The 21,513-nt window shown below is 44.7% G+C and overlaps 1 protein-coding gene and 1 pseudogene across 5 annotated transcripts; one reads left to right on the top strand and one right to left on the bottom strand.

Moving 5' to 3' along the window:
• Positions 1-269: 269 nt before the first annotated feature.
• LOC106580974 (spartin) lies at positions 270-15,003 on the bottom strand. 5 transcript variants are annotated; one of them, XM_014162581.2, is made up of 9 exons: positions 9,407-9,714; positions 8,167-8,953; positions 6,790-6,987; positions 4,999-5,149; positions 4,674-4,868; positions 4,128-4,286; positions 3,722-3,812; positions 3,057-3,106; positions 270-2,551 (listed from the first exon to the last, which is right to left on the bottom strand). In XM_014162581.2, the coding sequence occupies exons 2-9, from the start codon at positions 8,950-8,952 to the stop codon at positions 2,511-2,513; spliced, it is 1,671 nt and encodes a 556-aa protein (XP_014018056.1). In that variant the 5' UTR covers position 8,953; positions 9,407-9,714; the 3' UTR covers positions 270-2,510. The 5 variants fall into 5 exon arrangements, with proteins under 5 accessions (XP_014018056.1, XP_014018053.1, XP_045559655.1 ...); XM_014162578.2 differs by lacking the exons at positions 3,057-3,106; positions 9,407-9,714 and adding an exon at positions 14,746-15,003; XM_045703699.1 differs by having other exon boundaries at positions 270-3,106.
• On the top strand, positions 14,890-18,799 carry LOC106580975 (pannexin-1-like; annotated as a pseudogene).
• Positions 18,800-21,513: the final 2,714 nt, after the last annotated feature.

Raw genomic sequence — 21,513 nt, 5'->3', positions numbered from 1 at the left:
AAACATAAATGCATTTCTGAATATGATATATTATGCTTAAGCCAAATACCTTTGGCCCATATTTCATCGAATGTGATAGCCGAGTCCGGCCTGGTTGCCAGTCTCTTCAGCTATTACATGCCACTCCTTGCGCTCCGTGTCATTTGTCAAGACAGGGAGTAGAAGAGGATTGTTACAGAGACTGGTACCCAGACTAAGTTGGGTCTATTATGAAGCAGAAATGCCCAGACAGATGACATGCTCTATCCAAGCCGATGATATACAACACGTTCTTCTATAGCTTTTTATTACATACCAGATGTTTGGTTAGTCATCAGACCATGTGACTATTTGTTCACATAGGGCCACAGAAGCACAGAGCCATTATTCGGAAAATCACAACAACTTTGTGAGAATGCTGATGTGTATTTAATGTCTGCATGAGATTTCAAGTTCACACAAAAAAAAAACAGTCTGCCTTCACTTTACTCTGAAGGGGAAATATTACTGAAGACAATTGACATTGAATAAACATCAGCATCAGCCCAAGGTAAATAATGAGTGGTAGGCAGCATTACAAGTTAAATACAGTATGTTGACAACATAACACATACGGCGACACTAATCATAAACACACACTCAAATTGTGCCGAAAATGTTAATGTATTTATATCTGTAATTTTTCCATCATTATTTCAGATGTCATAGTTAAAAACAATTGTCCAAATGTTAATGACATTGAATATAATTCTCTTTACATCACATGAAAAAAAATAATAGTTTGTCCTTTCATAGAAAATTAATATCACAGCTTTAAAAAGTAATAATCAGATACCAAGTTGAAAGGATAGGTTATAGCTTCTCAAAGATAATGAACTGGACCACAGGACGATACAGTAGCGTGGGCTTGCTATCTGTAAGGTGGCTGCATTGGCCTATGGGTACAGTAGCATACAGCCTGTAGTAACTGGTTATTAAGGCAAACTAAGCAAACCATGGACCATTCTCAAACCAGTTCAAAACTCCACTGCTTCTACGTTTGGATTGACTCTTTCCTCTGCACTACAAAGTCATATGACAAGAGCATACCTTAGAGACCCTTGTTCCATCTTATATAGTACCCTCAACAGCTATACAACTATTCCTGTGCATGCTTGGGTTTCGTCTTGTTTCACACATTAACATTATTTCATTGATTAAATGAACCCAAACATGTATTCCTATAGCACATAGTTAGCATGCTGCTGGGTTTCTTCCCCCCATACGCCTTGACTTTCAGATAAGGGTTGCACATTTCTAGCAACTTTCCCAGGTTTTCCAGAAATCCTGGTTGGAACTTCCAGGAATCAGGAGTGAATGAATCTTGAAACCCAGAACCCAATGCTGGCCTCGGGTTAGGGGTGGGGAAAGAGACTAGGTGGGAATAAGCAGAACATCCAGATTCCTCCAACCAGAATTTCTGGAAAACCTGGGGATTTTGGGACAGTTACCAGAATTGTGCAACTCTACCTCAGTTACACCTTTACTTCCAGATACATTGAACTGTGGACAGTGTTACTACAGTACTACTGCAGTAATACTACTTTTACTACAATAGGTCAACAGCAGTAATCTTGAAACAAACAGTTCCATCTGAAATTTAAACAAGAATCCTGCTTTCAGTTTATATTTATATCACCTATGTGACTTTTTAAATTCCGGTGTCCTCTTCTCACCAACACTGAACACCAATAAGTTAGCGATTATACATCAGCCTACCTACATACAACGTCCATCTTAGTTATTATATTTGACATTATTATAATGTCATTATACCATTCATTATGAGGATTAAAGTGCTTAACAGTTGTATCAAACCCTAGTAACATTTCTAGAGGCTATTAGTCAACTAAAGCATTCATGTATAGATAGATTTCTTTATAGAAGAACACAAATCGTGTTTTAATTAAAGCTCTAAAGGAAAGAGAGGAAGAGGACATGGTGTGCGTCCCAAATGACACCCAATTCCCTTTGTAGTGCACTATAAATCAGGAATAGGGTGCCATTTTGGAAGCAAACCCAGCCAGCCTCTACTCTCTAGGCACTTGGGTAGATCTGAAAGAATAGGATATGTTTAATCAATATGGTAGTACCTCTGCCTTTCCCTATGACAGACTAGGCAGGTAGAAGTTGCCATTTTGCTCACACCTATCCAGTCCTCTCATATCTACACCAGTGCTCTGTTGGTAAGGGCTATGGTAAGTGTGATGGGGTTAGGGGTTGACTGTCCCAAATTTCACCCTATTCTCTATATTTTGTCTGGTCAAAAGTAGTTGACAATATGGAATAGGGTGCCATTTGGGATGTAGACTTGTTCCCGGATGGAGCCTATTTGTCCCGTTTCTCTACTTGTTTCTGGTTAGTATTAGGGTCCCGTAGCTGGTAGTCCTCCAGGATGGCCACGGCCGTCTGTTTGCCAGTCTTCTTCACCGCAGCTTTGATGCCCAGGTTGTCAATGTTGAAGGCGGTGACGCCCATGTTAATGGCTGAGTTCACAGCATGGTCTGTGGCCTGGCCGGCTGCCGCCCCATACCTTATAATAACACACAACCAACTGTTGAGAGGGGGAGGGCTGGAGGAAGGAGGGCAATTACAGGGAACAGCAAGGACAGCAACAACATGCACAAAGCCACCACCCATGCAGAGCATGAATTCAGAATTATTCAAGTTGTCTGACTATTCATAAATCTAAATATACAACTGATTATATTGTGGGGCTGGTGACTGCACTTATTTCTACAGATAATATACATCAATTCAATAAGTGCATCAATTCATACTATGATTATGTATTAGGAATAGTTATATTGTTTTCAATAAAGTCAGGAAAAAGAGTTGGTTAGTTAGAAACCAGAGAAATCAGTGTCAGCCACATGTTGAATTACAGGTGCATAACCGAGTAGGATAGAAGAGTAGCCTGTTTAGAGAGTAGAGATGAATCTAGCAGCTATATATTCAGACCACCCAGAAACAGAGGCTAAGCCTTGGTCATGCTGCTCCTTATTAAGGAGGGTTCATTAAAGGCTGGCTTTAAATACATGTCTTCTTGTCATTAGGAGGGTCTAAGATGTTTTGTAGACCCCTAAATCTGAAAAATAAGTGGAAGAGGGAAATGTACAGTAAGTGCTTGCTTGTTTTTGCTTATAAAAACACAAGTAAGTGTTTGCAAGATACACTGCAAAAACCTGGTTTAGCAAAACCTGGTCCAGAAAGCAAAAGAACAGACATACACATCTGAGCTGGGTGGACAGGAGCAAATGTAAAGTCAAGCAAGCAGTACTGCCAATCAGACATGATGAATGAGTTGAGCACAGAACACATTCGGCTGGTAGCCTAGCGGTTAGAGCTTTGGGCCAGTAACCGAAAGGTCCCTGGTTCAATTACACAAGCAGACAAGGTGAAAAATCTGTCGATGTGCCCTTGAACAAGGCACTTAACCCTAATTTGCTCCATGAGCGCCACACTACTATATCTGACCTTATAAAATAACACATTTCACTTCACCTATCTGGTGTATGTAACAATACAACAGCTTTACTTATTTTGACATGGATGCATCTCAAATGGCACCCCATTCCCTATTTAGTGCACTACTTTTGACCAGGACCCATAGGCTCATCGAGTGCCATTTGAGACGCAGCCATGTTGAATGAGAAGACTACAGACAACACATGTTGGTTGAAGTGTACAGAGAAAGACCTACTTATGCTTGACAGTGTTGACGGTTTCTGAGGCAACGGAGACGGTGATGTTCTTTGCTGCTACTTCCAAACCAGTCCACATGGTAGCGAAGCCTTCAGGTAGAAACACAGGAACCACAACAACGACTAGACAGTTGGTAGAATAGGGGGCACATCATCCATGTGAACCATCCTTAAGGACAAGACAGACCAATATGAACGACGGCCATGAGTAGCGGGTGGCCGTCGTATAGCCTCTGGCCACCGAACATCGGCCGCCATTATCTCTTCATTTCCCCTGAATCTCCACTGTTCGTTGACACCCAGCAGGTGATCTACTGCGCACTGCCAACGTTCGTGTTGTTCTGTCTTGTCCTATACAATGAGTAGTCTAGTGACTATAACAACCACAACAGTGACTATGTGTACCTTGAACGCCGCTAGCAGCCACCACCATGGCTCCATCGATGTTGGATCGTCCATCTTTGTCTTTCTTCATGGACTCCGGGACCAACTTGCCTCCATGTTTCTTCACGTGGGGAGCTAGCTCTCTACCCACACACCCTGCCACCATACACACACCGTCCACTACAAACACACCCCGTCAGAACACAACACGCACCCTGTCATAACATAATACACACTACCATACACACACACCCCCCATCATAGCACAAAACACAAACATCATAACACAACCAGTCATAACACAACACACACCAGTCATAACACAACCATCCACAACCAACCAGACAGTCAACTCCTTCCAACACCGCAACCAATCAGACAGTCAACTCCTTCCAACACCGCAACCAATCAGACAGTCAACTCCTTCCAACACCGCCACCAATCAGACAGTCAACTCCTTCCAACACCGCAACCAATCAGACAGTCAACTCCTTCCAACACCGCAACCAATCAGACAGTCAACTCCTTCCAACACCAGAACTAATCAGACACTCAGCTGCTTCTCACCAAGGAACTGGCTGACGCGGACAGCGCCCCCGGTGGCCTGTTTGGCTACATGCAATCCCTTGGAGACAGAGGGGCTGATGTGGGCTGGCTTGTCCTCGGGGGTGATGTGCTCCCGCAGTTTGGATGCCCCCTTCTGGATGGCTATGCCAGTGAACTCAGCCCCCTTCACCAGGCCCCAGCTCAGCCACGATGCCCCTGGATGGAAAAAACACAGTAGGTGTGAGTGAAACACAGCATACATTCCCTAACCTTAACCCCTGCAGCCTCGGGTTAGGATGCCATTGGTTAAGGTTAGCGTTGTTGGGGTTAGGGCCCTGGGTCTGACCTGTGAGGATGCCGCTGGCCACTTTCTCGCTCCACTCTGGCAGGTTCTTCTCCTCCTCCTCCTCTGCTGCTGCAGGGGCCTCCTCTTCCTCGAGGGGAGCGATGGACACCTTCTGGCTCAGGTTGATGCTGTCTGCTGCCTCATTTGGAGCCTGCAGCAGCAGGACTTGTATTAATATGGTGCTTTGAAACAGCGGTTTTATGACACCTGGTGGTGTACATGTACAGCATTGGCAGAAGAACACTGAAGTTTGATTAACTATGCTTCGTTGTCATGGTCCTCTTACAACGAATACAGGACTGGATAGCCTAGCTGGAGCTTAGCAGACCCTGCCTCATGGTAACCTCCTGGTAACTTCCAAGTGCCTTACCCTAACTCTCCTAGTCACATCATAGCAACCTCCTAGTAGTAGCCTCCTGCTACCCTAGGGTGCCTCTTCTCCCTCTATCCCCATCCTGATCACAACGTCTCATTCTTCTCTAAACAAAGACATGGTCACCAGACACATTTCAGATGTCTCCTTGCTTGAGGAAAACAGACAGAGGGGCATTGTTCTAACACCATCATTGCTATTCTCAACAAGACACAACCTCCTAAATGTACATATATTCAATATGTATTCATGAAAAGCCTACTTGTTTATTGCATTCCATCCCAGAAGCAGCTGTCCATGTGAGAGGTAGTTTATCAGCAACATGTCCTCAGTTAGAACCTGGCTGAATACTGTTGCTCGGAGACAGAACCCCCATCTGACTCCATTACTGTAGTGACTACTGAGGCTGTGTTGTGTTCTAGCCAGATAAGAGCATTAGCACACATTAATGCTCTTCATCTGCCTGACGTTCTAAATTCCCCTAACTGCTGAGGCCAGGCGTATTCAGGGAGCAAGCAGTGCAGTAGAGCCTTTAGTGTATGTATCCCAAATGGCACCTACATCGTGCACTACTTGGGAACAGGTCCCATAGAGCTCTGGTTAAAAGTAGTGTACTATGTAGGGAATAGGGTGCCATTTGGGACGCATAGAAATTTATTGCCTCAACCCACAGTGTCTGCCCTATACCCTCAGTATCTGCCCTAGACATTGAGAAGGCCCAAGACCCACAGGTGAAGTAGAGCGCCTTACAGCAGCAAGCAGTCATTTTCACACCAGAATAGAGCAGCATTTACATCATTAGTAACATCAGAAATATGGACAAATCAAATATTGACCAATCAGACTGAATCGTTATTGAGGCTAGAGAGAGCAGAATAGCTCATGTTAATCTACTACTGCATTAAATCTAGGCTGTCCGAAATGGAACACTATTCTGTATGCTGTCCACTATTTTGACCAGGCTCTGTTCAAAGGTAGGGAATTATGCAGAAAATAGGGTTCCATTTTGGGATAAATCCCTAATTTGAATCTTACATTCCACTGGGATCATTGGCTGGGAATTAAGAAAACAAAGATCAACGCTTGGGAATGGCGTCAAACTGTCGCTGTTTCTGAATCTGAACTGCTGATTAAGAATGGATGTAGGCAACCCTGTCATTCTTTTCATCCAGGGTCCATAACCTTCTGCAAAAGGACACTTGTCATGTTGTGGTGTGGCAATGACTCTACACCTGAAATCAGCAAAAATGCATCAGGCAGAGAGACACGTTTATAATTCTATTACTATTATTTATCCTTGGACCACCAGACACCTTCATATGGGCCAGTCAAAGAGCAGGACCCTATGGGCCATGGTCAAATGTAGTGCACTATATAGGGAATAGAGCGCCATTTGAGACACAGCCTCAGCAGCTCACCTGCACCCTGAGGTCTGTCATCTGGGACAGCAGGTCCTGGAACAGCTGTCTGTCTTCTACAGGCAGTTCAGAGGACAGCACAACGCCCACGTAGGACCACGGGGCGGACGCCATCATGTCTGGGAACATGAACACCCCTGTGTTACACAGCAGGACGGGGGAGTCAGTGGCCATCAGCGGGTACAGCCAATCACACACCTGGAATACATGAACAGTATAACACATCACACACCTGGAACACATCTGGAACAGTACAGCCAATCACACAAGACAGTACAGGGCGTTTATACGGAAGGACTAACCTAACCCCCCCAGACCAGGCTTAATGGGATATTCCACAATGACAAGTCGACCCCAACCCCACGATACAGTACCGTTAACTCACTGTGAAGACAAACACATCAAGTGGGCTGTTACTATCTCTGACACTCCCACCTAGCCATACAGCTGTTGATTACATTCAGGCCTTGGTGAAACATGAGTAAGAGTTGTATTATTTCCATTTCTTATCTTATCACCAGTCTCAGTACATGTTTACACACTTCAGGTGCATGTGTGCTAAATACTACGGTCTGACATAAACGTTCTGTCATTTAATTCTACAGTGCATCAACGGGCCATTCAGTGACATTAGTCCTTTAGTCTGAGTTGGTCCAGTGCTGAGGTGTGGAAAGCATGGGGACAGTATTACCACTGTCCTACTCACTGCAGACACACAGCGTGGGGTGTGTGTGTGTGTCTGTGTGATTGTGTTATCTATCTCCGGCTCTGTTCAAAGACTAGTGGTGCTGGTATAATATTCTGTTCATGTGGCAGGCAGCAGACAGACAGCAGCAGCATAGAGCCAGAGGTTATCTTGTCATGACACCACAGGGGCGGGGAAACCAAAGAGGGAAACCGTCCGGCTATAATCTGTATCAACTAGGCCTACATTCCTACATACAGGAAAAGACAGGGAATATTCAACACCCCGTCTGTCTCTTTGCTGCAACTAGTTGTGACACATATTAGGGCCACTGAGTAACTAATCGCATGATGTAGGACACAGATCATTAGTTAGCCTATCCCACATATACACGAGCCCAACCCTATTCTAAAACACCAACCACACACACACACACACAAACACCTCTGTATAACAGAGAGTTTATGAGCAGAGGCAGAGCAAATCACTGATGATGAAATCGTGTTAGAGTGCACAACGGACACAGAGAGAGAGATCAAAGAAACAGATACCAAGAACCCTGTGATTTCATCATACACTGAAATGCTGAGGTACAATAAGTGTTGACACTATATTAAGGGCACTGTAAATGGCAACACCCACAGTAGACAGTGACTATAATGCATCACCCCACCCCCCCACATCCCTCTTACCTGCAGGAAGGCTGGGGGCCGGTTGGGCACTCTCTCTGACTGCTGGCTGGTGAACTTGACCATCCGCAGGTACCCTGGGTAGGAGGGAGCGCTGACCTGGCCGTCAGGTGTGACAAAGAATATCTGCACCCCGTGAGGCAGAAAGAAGAGTTCCTCTCCATCCTCCCCCAGGCTCTGAGGAGAGGGGGACATGTGGCTGTAGAACTCCTCTCCCACCAGCGACATTTCTCCAGACTCTGTCCCATAGGAGATAGTCAGGTGGCCGTCAGCCGCCTGGGAAGAGTAGGCTGGGGGCAGCTCGCCAGGCACCACAGACTGTCTAGTGGGAGAAAGAGGCAGGGAGGGAAACACACTGCCTCCCACAGCTCCACCCTGGCGGTTAGACATCAGCAGCTCAGGTGGAGACGGCCGCTCTGGTTTCTCCTTCTCCAGTTTGGGGTAGAGGTTTGAGTTAGAGGCATCTAGAGGTGGTGGGAACTCAGGGTCTGGGCTGGTCTCCAGGGCCGCCAACCGAGTGGTGATGTTGTTCAGAGTCTCCTGCATCTTGTGCTGCATCTGGCGGGCTGACTCCCAGGAGCTGCCAACACACTCGTCCCCCTGTGAGGGCACACTGATGGCCCTGAGGAGGTGCTGGCGACCCTGTGTGTACTGGGCCAGGGCCTGGGCCTTGTGGCCAGCTTCATCCTCTGTCAGGCCTCTGTTGATGCACTCAAAGGCCTTCTCATAGCCATCTTTGATCACTTGCAGCCTGGCTCTGTCAAAGGCATCTTGATTGGCTTCCTCCATCCTGCAAAGACAAGAAAATGCATCCATCTGATGAGATATCTCTACAAGGATCTGTTCACACCACAAGTAGCAATCTAACTGGCAAAGGTTAAATGATATGAATGAATTACCAATAGCTAGCTAAATTCAAGGAAGCAACAGTTGAGAATCTCAACAACAGCTAACTATTTAGCTAGCATAGCTCTTTACATTAATTTTGCATAAGGTGGCTGGCAGTAAAAGGCAAGCAATACCATTACTGTAACTAGCTAGCTAGGTTTGTAACGACAGTATCTTATTAGTTATCAGGTAATAACGTCTAAATCCTCTGTTTGGATAGCAAGCAAGCCAATTAGTTAGCTAGTTGTGTGTACTTCACCCTTGGGGTGTCGGTAGCTAGCTAGCTATCATGAAAACAAACAGAAACTTGAGACATTTTGTCAATCAAAAGCCATCTAATCTGATAAATCATTACCCGCTAACGTTAGACGAGAAGCTCCTGTCAAGTGAATGAGGTGATCAACGTCTGACGTCTGTCTTTTTAGCAGTCTGAGCTAGATTTCAAGCTTTTCTATCAAGGGAAGGCTCTGTGTCATGCGCCTCCAACAACCATGTTTGGATAATCAACAAAAGAAAATGTAGCGAGAACGAGATCCCCGACCCTCAAAGAGTTGAACTGGTGGAATTCTGGAACAGTTTTGTAATCTTCTGTGTTAATACGTCTTTTCTACGGCGAAGTATAAGAGACAAACAGTTCAAAGTCATAAAGTAAGTCACGATAAGACTGTTGAGAGCCAGAGGAGGGCGCTGTTGCTCTTTCCTGACAGAAGGGCTACAGATTTATCCACTTTGCCCCAGTCTGACAAAGTGAGAGCAAAGAGAATCTGATGGGGGCATAGCTGCGTGAAGGAGTGCCCCCAGAAAAAAAAAGTATTTTTGTCTGCTCATACAGGAGTAATAAAGGCCTAGTGCACTAATTTAGTGAGTTTTTTTAATTCTACATTTTACATTAAACATGTATTCTTTAATTGTTATTTATCATGGGATGCTGCAGCACCCTCAGCACCCTTCCTTCCAGCGGCTATGCATGAATTATTGAGTGTTAGTGTTAGTTTTACACTTAAGACATAACTGTAAAAAAATTGAATTTGTCTCTTGTATAATAAATTCTATACATTAGTTTATACTGGATTAAGTGTACATTTTTGTTAACTGTAATTTAGGTACCAACACTCCATCTTGTGCCAATCTCAGTTCTTGGTTTCAATAGTTTATTTTTTCTAAGAGATTATCAATTGGATAGGCTTTCTGCAAGGTTTTGTATATCTTACCTATCATATGAGTATCCTTTTCTGACTCAAATAGGATTCCCTCAACATTGCTCTGATGTCCAAAAGATTTCAGGTCGAAATTTGGTGATATAAAACTTGCAAGTTGTATGTATTTGAACATGTCTACAATGGTCAGTCCAAAATGGCATTTTAATTCTGTCATGTAAGTAATTGTATTTCCTATTACCAAGTCATTTACAATTTCTATACCTTTAGTCTACTATGTGGGCCAATTTACTGTTGAACTCTGACAGTTACTTTACAATAGTGGCAGGGCTCTAGACTTTTTTTCCCCAGTGCTAAGTAAGACAACTGAGGTGTTAGTTTCTAAGTCAAAAAGTAAGCTATTTCATATAACATATTCAGGGAATGCATGATTTATATTTTGACGTGCAACCTGTCAAAATAAGATCCAGAATGATCTGAATTATTATCTTTGTGCATATTGGCCTAGGCGCGCATAAATGGTACATCATTCCCTTTTTATGCACTTTTCTCTCTATGCATATTCTGACCTTGAACTTAAGCATGAGAATAGCAAGCTTTTCACCTGCTATTCGTTTTGGGTGGAGATGGAATAAATTAAGGTGTGGCTGAGGTGTGTCTACAGATATGCTGTATTCTGACCTTTACTTAATTCCCTCATAATTCCACCACCTTTACGCGCAAGGAAACCGTGAATAAGGTCTAGCGAACCTAGCGGTTTCAAGTACTTTGTTTTTTCCGTTAGAAATAACACCATTCTCTATTTACTGTCATTTATAACTTGATAAGAGCTAGGTAAATTAGTCATTGCTTGGATAAGAAAATTGTAAATATAAATGACAGTCATATGGCAGCAAACTGAAACATATCAACATATTTCCCACAGTAAAGTTTATGAAATGCTGTGCCATTATGCAAAATGTAAATTGTACAGCCTTTTAACTTACAGGGATGGTCACTCTTGAATGTCTTAATTATAGGATACCCAACTTTCTGCTTCCTATTTCTATCATGTTAAATATTAGCCACTATCAGTATCGACCATCAGTAGGCCTAATAACAACACGTATTGATTCAACTGCAAATGTACTGTTAGTTCCCTTCAATTGGTATAGCCAACGTTATCATTCCATTTAATTACATTGTTTTATTTACCTTAATTTGCTTCCTCTGTAAACACAGTCACAGTCATGTGGTTGTTGCTGAGGATTATTAGCAACAATTAATAATATTTTTTTTAAATGACATGCAGGCTAATTAAATCGTTACGGAGCAGAGTGCAGACCAAGCTATAATAGTTTGAACCCGACGGATGGCGCAATACTTGGCTGTGTCATCACACAGTTCCATGGTTAGTGCAGGCAATAGACGAGGGTATAGCCCAGACCCGGCGCCAGGATAAAGTGATTAAGGGGGCAGTTTGGGGGTTCTTGCATTGGAATTATATTGAATTATACTTATATAATCACGCCATACCACAATAAACATAAAGTTCAAATGCAGAGACTCCGAGTTCATTGAGTGCTTTTGAAATCTGTAGCCTCTGAATCAGCACAATGGACAGCTAGCCTGTTCTGGTATTCAATATAGGCTACAAGATAGATAGGGCAATTCACCTATTACAAACAGCCTAACTGAATGCAGCCGTACACACAGCTGTCTTACCAAAATAATGCAAACTGAATGCAGAAAGTAGTAGCGTAGTTATCCATGCATGCAAACACAAATACTGAACAGCAGTTTGGCTTAGAATCCCGACACAACTGCGAATGCTAACGAATGCAAACAGATCAAAACAGCGGTACCAAGGAGTAGGCCTATTAAACAAAATATCAGATCGATAAAGGCATGAGACAATCTATATTTAGGCTAGTTACATTAACAATAAACAAAAAGGCGAATGGAGATCCAAATAACCAAAACAGCCTACAGCCAACTACAGTGAGAAGCAGCCATGCACAGCTGTCTTGCCAAATAAATAGGCCAATACAGGCCCGCTTCAAACATGGAAAATCATCCCACTCGCTCATGAGTTCAGCAACACGTTGTGATATGGCACAATACCCTTCTGTGAATCAAATTCAACCCACATAATCAATTAAGCAATGCCAGCCTACCATAAACACGTTTCCAACACGTATAGTTCCATTTACAGCAACGAAAACCAATAGGCTACATTTTATTATAGTTTTCTTTGTAGCCTATCTACAGTGCCTTCTGAAAGTATTCAGACCTGTTGACAGACCCTTTACTCAGTACTTTGTTGAGGCACCTTTGGCAGGGATTACAGCCTCAAGTCTTCTTGGGTATGACGTTACAAGCTCTGCAGATCCTCTCCAGCTCTGTCAGGTTGGATGGGGAGTGTCGCAGCACAGCTATTTTCAGGTCTCTCCAGAGATGTTCTATCGGGTTCAAATCCGGACTCTGGCAGGGCCACTCAAGGACATTCAGAGACTTGTGCCGAAGCCACTCCTGCGTTGTCTTGGCTGTGTGCTTAGGGTCATTGTCCTGTTGGAAGGTGAACCATTCCCCCAGTCTGAGGTCCTGAGCGCTCTGAAGCAAGTTGTCATCTAGGATCTCACTGTACTTTGCTCTGTTTATCTTTCCCTCGATCCTGACTAGTAGTATCCTAGTCCCTGCTGCCACCACCATGCTTCACCGTAGGGATGGTGCCAGGTTTCCTCTAGATGTAACACTTGGTATTCAGGCCAAAGAGTTCAATCTTGGTTTCATTAGACCAGAGAATCTTGTTTCTCATGGTCTGAGAGTCTTTAGGTGCCTTTTGGCAAACTCCAAGTGGGCTGTCATGGGTCTTTTACTGAGGAGTTGCCTCCGTCTGGCCACTCTATCATAAAGGCCTGATTGGTAGAATGCTGCAGAGATGGTTGTCCTTCTGGAAGGTTCTCCCATCTCCACAGAGGAACTCTGGAGCTCTGTCAGAGTGACCATCGGGTTGTTGATCACCTCCCTGACCAAGGCCCTTCTCCCCCGATTGATCAGTTTGGCCAGCTCTAGGAAGAGTCTTGTTGGTTCCAAACTTCTACCATTTAAGAATGATGGAGGCCACTGTGTTCTTGGGGACCTTCAATGCTACAGAAATGTTTTGGTACCATTCCCCAGATCTTTGCCTCGACACAATCCTGTCTCTGAGCTCTACGGACAATTCCTTCGACCTCCTGGCTTGGTTTTTGCTCTGACATGCACTGTCAACTGTGGGACCTTATATAGACAGGTTTGTGCCTTTCCAAATCATGTCCAATCAATTAATTTACCACAGGTGGACTCTAATCAAGTTGTAAAAACATCTCAAGGATAATCAATGGAAACAGGATGCACCTGAGCAGAATTTCAAGTCTCATAGCAAAGGGTCTGAATACTTATGTAAATAAGGTATTTAAGTTTTTTATTTGTAATACATTTGCAGAAATGCCTAGAAAGCTGTTTTCGTTTTGCCATTATGGGGTATTATGTGTAGATTGCTGAGTTGTTTAAAAAAAAATCTATTTTAGAACAAGCCTGTAACATAACAAAATGTGTAAAAACTTCAAGGGGTCTGAATACTTTCTGAAGGCATTGTATAAAGATGAGAGGGCCTGAGAGTAGGTGGCAGTATAGAGAGGGGCCTGAGGGACGAGGGGCCTGAGTGAAGAGGTCTGCAGATGGAGGACACTCAGTGTCTGGACCCATCTCTCTCTCCCTCAGGCCTCAGGGAAGAGCAACAGCTCTCATCAGACACAGTAAAAACATGCAGCTACAGTGCATAAAGAGAGGATGGAAAAAAACAGTTTCTTTCATGCAAGCCTGTGTAAGTGCAGTGTCCTGTAGATGTTTTGCGAGTGATTCAGTGCAGAAGGTAACACAGGGAAAGACGTTGCGGAAAAAATGAAAGAATAAAGCAAGCAAGGGGCTCTCGAGTGGCGCAGTAGTCGAAGGCACTGCATCTCAGTGCTAGAGGCGTCACTACAGACCCTGGTTCGATTCCAGGCTGTATCACAATCGGCCGTGAATGGGAGTCCCATAGGGTAGCGCACAATTGGCCCAGCGTCGTCGGGGTTAGGGTTTGGCAGGGGTAGGCCGTCATTATAAATAAGAATTTGTTCTTAACTGACTTACCTAGTTAAATAACGGTTCAATACAATAATTAAAAAAGGAAGTAAGGAAACATCACAGAGCTTGGAAACACTAAAAAAGGAAGGATCTGAAAGGGTCCTTGCTATCCGGGATCCTACCTCCCATTGAAGTTGACATTTTAAATGGTTAAGGAGAGGGTAAGGGTTAAGTTTAGGGTAGGGAGATCCCAAGAAACCGAGTTTGCACTTCCCGAGTTTGAGACACCCCGGAAGGGACATCAAAGCATTTTAATTGGTTAACAGCATTTGCCTTGTTGTGCACCGCCAAACCAGATACTTTATTTAGCTAGCTAAATTCATAGCATGGCTTGATTGATTTATATAGTTGGGTCAAGCGTACACGTGACACACTAGTTACATTAACTTACCGGTAGCTTAGGTGTTGTCAACTTTTCAATGGTGCGTCTTTCAGTTTCAACTTTAGCTTTGTCAGTTCGAGCTCACGAGAGCGAGGGTAAACAAGTTTAGTAACGAAACGGTGGGTCGATCTGCTAAGAAGACAACAGTCAGAAATGGCTATCGCCCACGTCGCTACAGAGTATGTGTTCAGGGATTTCCTCCTGAAGGAGCCGGGTCAGGGGAGGTACCGCGCCGTGCGCACTGAGCTAGCCGTGGACAAGATGGTGACATGCGTGGCGGTGGGACTCCCTCTCCTCCTCATCTCTCTAGCCTTCGCCCAGGAGGTCTCTGTGGGTGAGTAGGTCACGGGGGGGGGGGGGGGGGTACGTGTTTGCGATTAATTAATTATTAAATCATAAATGATGATGTAATTTAGTGATTATTATCTCTGTGTGTTTCTGTCTGTCTTCCAGGTGTTCAGATCAGCTGTTTCCCTCCAGCTAACTTTTCCAGGCTCAGGCCATGTACGTGGACTCCTACTGCTGGGCAGCCCTACACACTCACTCGAACACTACAGTTATGGCAACACAAGGTAACATATACACTTGCAGACTATCCGTAGGGCTACACAAGGACACACACAGGGAACTAATACTTAACCTTTCTCCTCTTGCTATCTCTCTTCTCTTTCCTCTCGCCTTTTGTGCACCCTCCTCTCTCCCTTTCCCCGCTCTCTCAGTTCTTCCCTTATATCCTGCTGTTGGTAGCAGTAATTATGTATAGTCCAGCAGTTTTCTGGGGTTTCTCTGCCTCTCCTCTGCTTCAGTCAGACCTCAGCTTCATCATAGAAGAGCTCGACCGCTGCTACAACCGTGCTGTCACTCTGGCTAAACGCATGGCCACTGCTGGGGAACACACAGACAGGTAGGCTGACTGGGTTGGATTCATTGGGCACCAAACAGACTGAAAGGCTGGAATGGAATTAATAGAATGTCATCAAATCAACTGTTATTTGTCACACGCGCCGAATACAACAGGTGTAGACCTTACCGTGAAAGGCTTACTTACAAGCCCTTAACCAACAATGCAGTTCAAGAAATAGAGTTAAGAAAATATTTACTAAGTAAACTTAAGTAAAAAGTAACACAAATAACAATAACGAGGCTATATACACGGGGTACCGGTACCAAGTCAATGTCTGGGGGTACAAGTTAGTCGAGGTAATTTGTCTATGTAGGTAGGGGTAAAATTTGCTCCCGAGTGGTGCAGCGATCTAAGGTACTGCATCTCAGTCCAGGAGGCGTCACTACAGTCCCTGGTTCGAATCCAGGCTGAATCACATCCGGCCGTGATTGGGAGTCCCATAGGGCGGCGCACAATTGGCCCAGCGTCATCCGGGTTTTGCCAGGGTAGGCCGTCATTGTAAATACAATTTATTAATTTCTTCTTAACTGACTTGCCTAGTTAAATAAAATAAAAGTGACCATGCATAGATGATAAACAGTGAGTAGCAGCAGTGTAAAAACAAAGGCGGGATGGGGGGGTGGTGTGTCAATGTAAATAGTCCGGGTGGCCATTTGATTCATTGTTCAGCAGTCTAATGGCTTGGGGTTAGAAGCAGTTAAGGACCCTTTTGGATCTAGACTTGGCACTCCGGTACCGCTTGCCGTGCGGTAGCAGAGAGAACACTCTATGACTTGGGTGACTGCAGTCTTGGGCAATTTTTTTGCAGCCTTCCTCTTACACTGCCTAGTATATAGGACCTGGATGGCAGGAAGCTTGGCCCCAGTGACGTACTGGGCCATACGCACTATCCTCTGTAGCTCTTTACGGTCGGATGCTGAGCAATTGCCATACCAGGCGGTGATGCAACTGGTCAGGATGCTCTCGGATGCAGCTGTAGAACTTTTTGAGGATCTAGGGACCCATGCCAACACTTTTCAGTCTCCTCAGGGGGAATAGGCTTTGTCGTGCCCTCTTCACAACTGTCGTAGTGTGTTTGGACCAAAATAGTTTGTTGGTGATGTGGACACCAAGGAACTGTCTTGCTCACGTTGAGGGAGAGGTTGTTGTCCTGGCACCACACGGCCAGGTCTCTGACCTCCTCCGTATAGGTTGTCTCATCATTGTTGGTGATCAGGCCTACCACTGTTGTCGTCAGCAAACTTAATGATGTTGTTGGAGTCGTGCTTGGCCACGCAGTCGTGAGTGAACAGGGAGTACAGGAGAGGACTAAGCACACACCCCTGAGGATCAGCGTGGCAAATGTGTTTTTGCCTATCCTTAGCACCTGGAGGCAGCCCGTCAGGAAGTCCAGGATCCAGTTGCAGAGGGAGGTGTTTAGTCCGAGGGTCCTTAGCTTAGTGATGAGCTTTGTGGGCACTATGGTGTTGAATGCTGAGCTGTAGTCAATGAATAGCATTCTCACATAAGTGTTCCTTTTGTCCAGGTTTGAAAGGGCAGTGTGGAGTGCAATAGAGATTGCATCATCTGTGGATCTGTTGGGGCGGTATGTGAATTGGAGGGCTTCTTGGGTTTCCGGGAAGGTGGTGTTGATGCGAGACATGACCAGCCTTTCAAAGCACTTCATGGCTACCGACGTGAGTGCTATGGGGTGGTAGTCATTTAGGCAGGTTACCTTCGCTTTCTTGGGCATAGGGACTATGGTGGTCTGCTTGAAACATGTAGGTATTACAGACTCGGTCAGGGAGAGGTTGAAAATGTAGGTGAAGACACTTGCCAGTTGGTCTGTGCATGCTCTGAGTACACGTCCTGGTAATTCATCTGTGAATGTTGACCTGTTTAAAGGTCTTGCTCACATCGGCTACGGAGAGCGTGATCACACAGACGTCTGGAACAGCTGTTGCTCTCATACATGCTTCAGTGTTGCTTGCCTCAAAGCGAGCATAAAAGGCATTTAGCTCGTCTGGTAGGCTCACGTTACTGGGCAGCTCAGGGCTGGTTTTCCCTTTGTAGTCCGTAATAGTTTGCAAGCCCTGCCACATCCGACGAGCGTCAGAGCCGGTGTAATACACATGGAGACCGTTTGAAGTGTTTGATACTGTTCCATTAATTCCACTCCAGACATTACTATGGGCCTGACCTCCACCACTGCTAACCCACTCTCTCACTCTCTCTCCCTCCCTATAGTGGTGCATCTGACCCTACTGAGGGGTGTTTCATGTAGCCAGTGGTGGAGCAGTATCTGCTGACCAAGAGGAGGAGTGCTGTTGTGGCGCTACCTGCTGTGCCGAGGCCTCAACCTGCTCACCTTGCTTTTGGCCTGTGTCTACCTGGGCTACTACCTCTGCCTCGCCTCCCTCACTGACCAGGTAACTAACCCTGACCCACTGACCAACTGGGTCTAGTCATAACTGACCCTAATTCATGTTGTGAGTTATCTGGCTAACTAATTGGTCCTAAATTGTGATCCTCCCCACAGTTCGGCTGTTCCCTACGCACCGGACTCCTGGCCAATGACACCTCGATCCCCGACCAATTACAGTGCAAGCTGGTCGACGTGGGCGTTTTCACTTTGCTAAGGTTTTTACGCCACCTTTTTAGCAAGTAATTGTTGTTGTTCCCTTTTTAAATTAAGTTGACTGGATTGTGATTTCAGCTTTGTTAACCTGCTGGTGTACGCCATGCTGGTTCCCGTGGTGATATACTCCGCTCTGCGCCCTTTCTTCCAATCACACACCTTATTCCTGAAGTTCTACCAATCACTGCCTACCACCGGTGTTCTGCCGCGCCCCCAGGGGCAATGGGATGACCTGACACTCTATTTCCTTTTCCTGGAAGAAAACCTCAGTGAGCTCAAGTCCTACAAGTACATGAAGGTGTGTGTATAGCTTTGTTATAGGTTTTGAATTTAAGTTTTTATTGTCGAATGCACAAGTACAGTGAATCTTGCTTGCACTTCCCTAACAATGCAGTAATGAGTATCAGTAGTGCTATAGAGAATAGTCAAGTAGAACAAAAACATAAGAAGAACGTAAGTAAGCTATATACAGTCAGTTGCAGGGTCAGTGCCAATACCACATTTACAATGTGCAGGGATTCTGGAGTGGTGGGGGTAGATATGTATAGGGGTAAAGACTAGGCATCAGGACATACAGTACCAGTCAAAACTTATTCAAGGGTTTTTTCTTTATTTTTATTTTTACTATTTTCTACATTGTAGAATACAAGTCAAGACATCAAAACTATGAAATAACGCATGGAATCATGTAGCAACCAAAAAATATATTTTACATTTGAGATTCTTCGAAGTAGCCACCCTTTGCCTTGATGACAGCTTTGCACACTCTTGGCATTCTCTCAACCAGCTTCATGGAGGTAGTCACCTGGAATGCATTTCAATTAACAGGTGTGCCTTAAAAGTTTATTTGGGGAATTTCTTTCCTTAATGTGTTTGAGCCAAGCAGTTGTGTTGTGACAAGACAGGTGGTATTCAGAAGATAACCCTATTTGGTAAAAGACCAAGTCCATATTATGGAATGAACAGCTCAAACGACCACCCCTCATCACTGTCAAACGCTCCCTAAAACACTTCAGCGAGCAGGCCTTTCTAACCGACCTGGCCCGGGTATCCTGGAAGGATATTGACCTCATCCCGTCAGTAGAGGATGCCTGGTTGCTCTTCAAAAGTGCTTTCCTCTGCATCTTAAATAAGCATGCCCCATTAAAAAAATGTAGAACTAAGAACAGATATAGCCCTTGGTTCACCCCAGACTTGACTGCCCTCGACCAGCATAAAAAAATCCTGTGGCGTTTTGCATTAGCGTCGAATAGCCCCCGCGATATGCAACTCTTCAGGGAAGTCAGGAACCAATATACTCAGTCAGTTAGGAAAGCTAAGGCTAGCTTTTTCAAACATAAATTTGCTTCCTGTAGCACTAATTCCAAAAAGTTTTGGGACACTAAAGTCCATGGAGAATAAGAGCACCTCTCAGCTGCCCACTGCACTGAGGATAGGAAACACTGTCACCACCGATAAATCTACGATAATTGATAATTTCAATAAGCTTTTTTCCATGGCTGGCCATGTTTCCACCTGGCTACCACTACCCCGGTACAATACCTCAGCACCCCCTGCAGCAACCCCCTGCAGCAACTTGCCCTTCACCCAAATTCAAACAGCTAATGTTCTGAAAGAGCTGCAAAATCTGGATCCCTACAAATCAGCTGGTTTATACAATCTGGACCCTCTCTTCCTAAAATTATCCTCAAATTGTTGCAACCCCTATTGCTAGCCTGTTCAACCTCTCTTTCGTATCATCTGAGATCCCCCAAAGATTGGAAAGCTGCCGCGGTCATCTCCCTCTTCAAAAACACCTTAGACCCAAACTGTTAGAGCTATATCCATCCTGCCCTGCCTTTCTAAAATCTTCGAAAGCCAAGTTAATAAACTATGCAATCTGGTTTCCGAGCTGGTCATGGGTGCACCTCAGCCACACTCAAGGTCCTAAATTATATCATAACCGGCATCGTTAAAAGACAGCACTGTGCAGACTTCTTCATTGACCTGGCCAAGGCTTTCGATTCTGTCAATCACCGCATTCTGATCGGCAGACTCAATAGCCATGGCTTCTCAAATGACTGCCTCACCTGGTTCACCAACTACTTCTCAGAGTTTAGTGTGTCAAATCGGAGGGCCTGATGTCCGGACCTCTGGCGGTCTTTATGGGGGTGCCACAGGGCTCAATTCTTGGGCCGACTCTTTTCTTTGTATATATCATCGATGTCGCTCTTGCTGCTGGTGAGTCTCTGAGCCACCTCTACGCAAACAACATCATTCTGTATACATCTGGCCCTTATTTGGACATTGTACTAACAAACCTCCAAACGAGCTTCAACGCCATACAACACTCCTTCCGTGGCCTCCAACTGCTTTTAAGTGCATGCTCTTCAACCGATCGCTACCTGCACCCTCCCGCCCGACTAGCATCACTACTCTGGACGGTTCTGACCTAGAATATGTGGACAACTACAAATACCTAGGTGTCTGGTTAGACTGTAAACTCTCCTTCCAGACTCACATTAAGAATCTCCAATCCAAAATTAAATCTGGAATCGGCTTCCTATTTCGCCTCAAAGCCTCCTTCACTCATGCCGCCAAACATACCCTCGTAAAACTGACTATCCTACCGATCCTTGACTTCGGCCATGTCATTTACAAAATAGCCCCCAACACCCTACATCCAGTTTGCCATCACAGCGCTGTCTGTTTTATCACCAAAGCCCCATATACAGTGGGGGGAAAAAGTATTTGATCCCCTGCTGATTTTGTACGTTTGTCCACTGATAAAGAAAGGATCAGTCTAATTTTAATGGTAGGTTTATTTGAACAGTGAGAGACAGAATAACAAAAAAAAAATCCAGAAAAACGCATGTCAAAAATGTTATAAATTGATTTGCATTTTAATGAGAGAAATAAGTATTTGACCCCCTCTCAATCAGAAAGATTTCTGGCTCCCAGGTGTCTTTTATACAGGTAATGAGCTGAGATTAGGAGCACACTCTTAAAGGGAGTGCTCCTAATCTCAGCTTGTTACCTGTATAAAAGACACCTGTCCACAGAAGCAATCAATCAATCAGATTCCAAACTCTCCACCATGTCCAAGACCAAAGAGCTCTCCAAGGATGTCAGGGACAAGATTGTAGACCTACACAAGGCCGGAATGGGCTACAAGACCATCGCCAAGCAGCTTGGTGAGAAGGTGACAACATTTGGTGCGATTATTCGCAAATGAAAGAAACACTAAATAACTGTCAATCTCCCTCGGCCTGGGGCT

The sequence above is a fragment of the Salmo salar genome, chromosome ssa20 (genome assembly GCF_905237065.1).
Source record: "Salmo salar chromosome ssa20, Ssal_v3.1, whole genome shotgun sequence".
Lineage (NCBI taxonomy): Eukaryota > Metazoa > Chordata > Actinopteri > Salmoniformes > Salmonidae > Salmo > Salmo salar.
The sequence above is the reverse complement of the archived record's forward strand: the minus strand, read 5'-3'. Positions and strand labels throughout refer to the sequence as shown.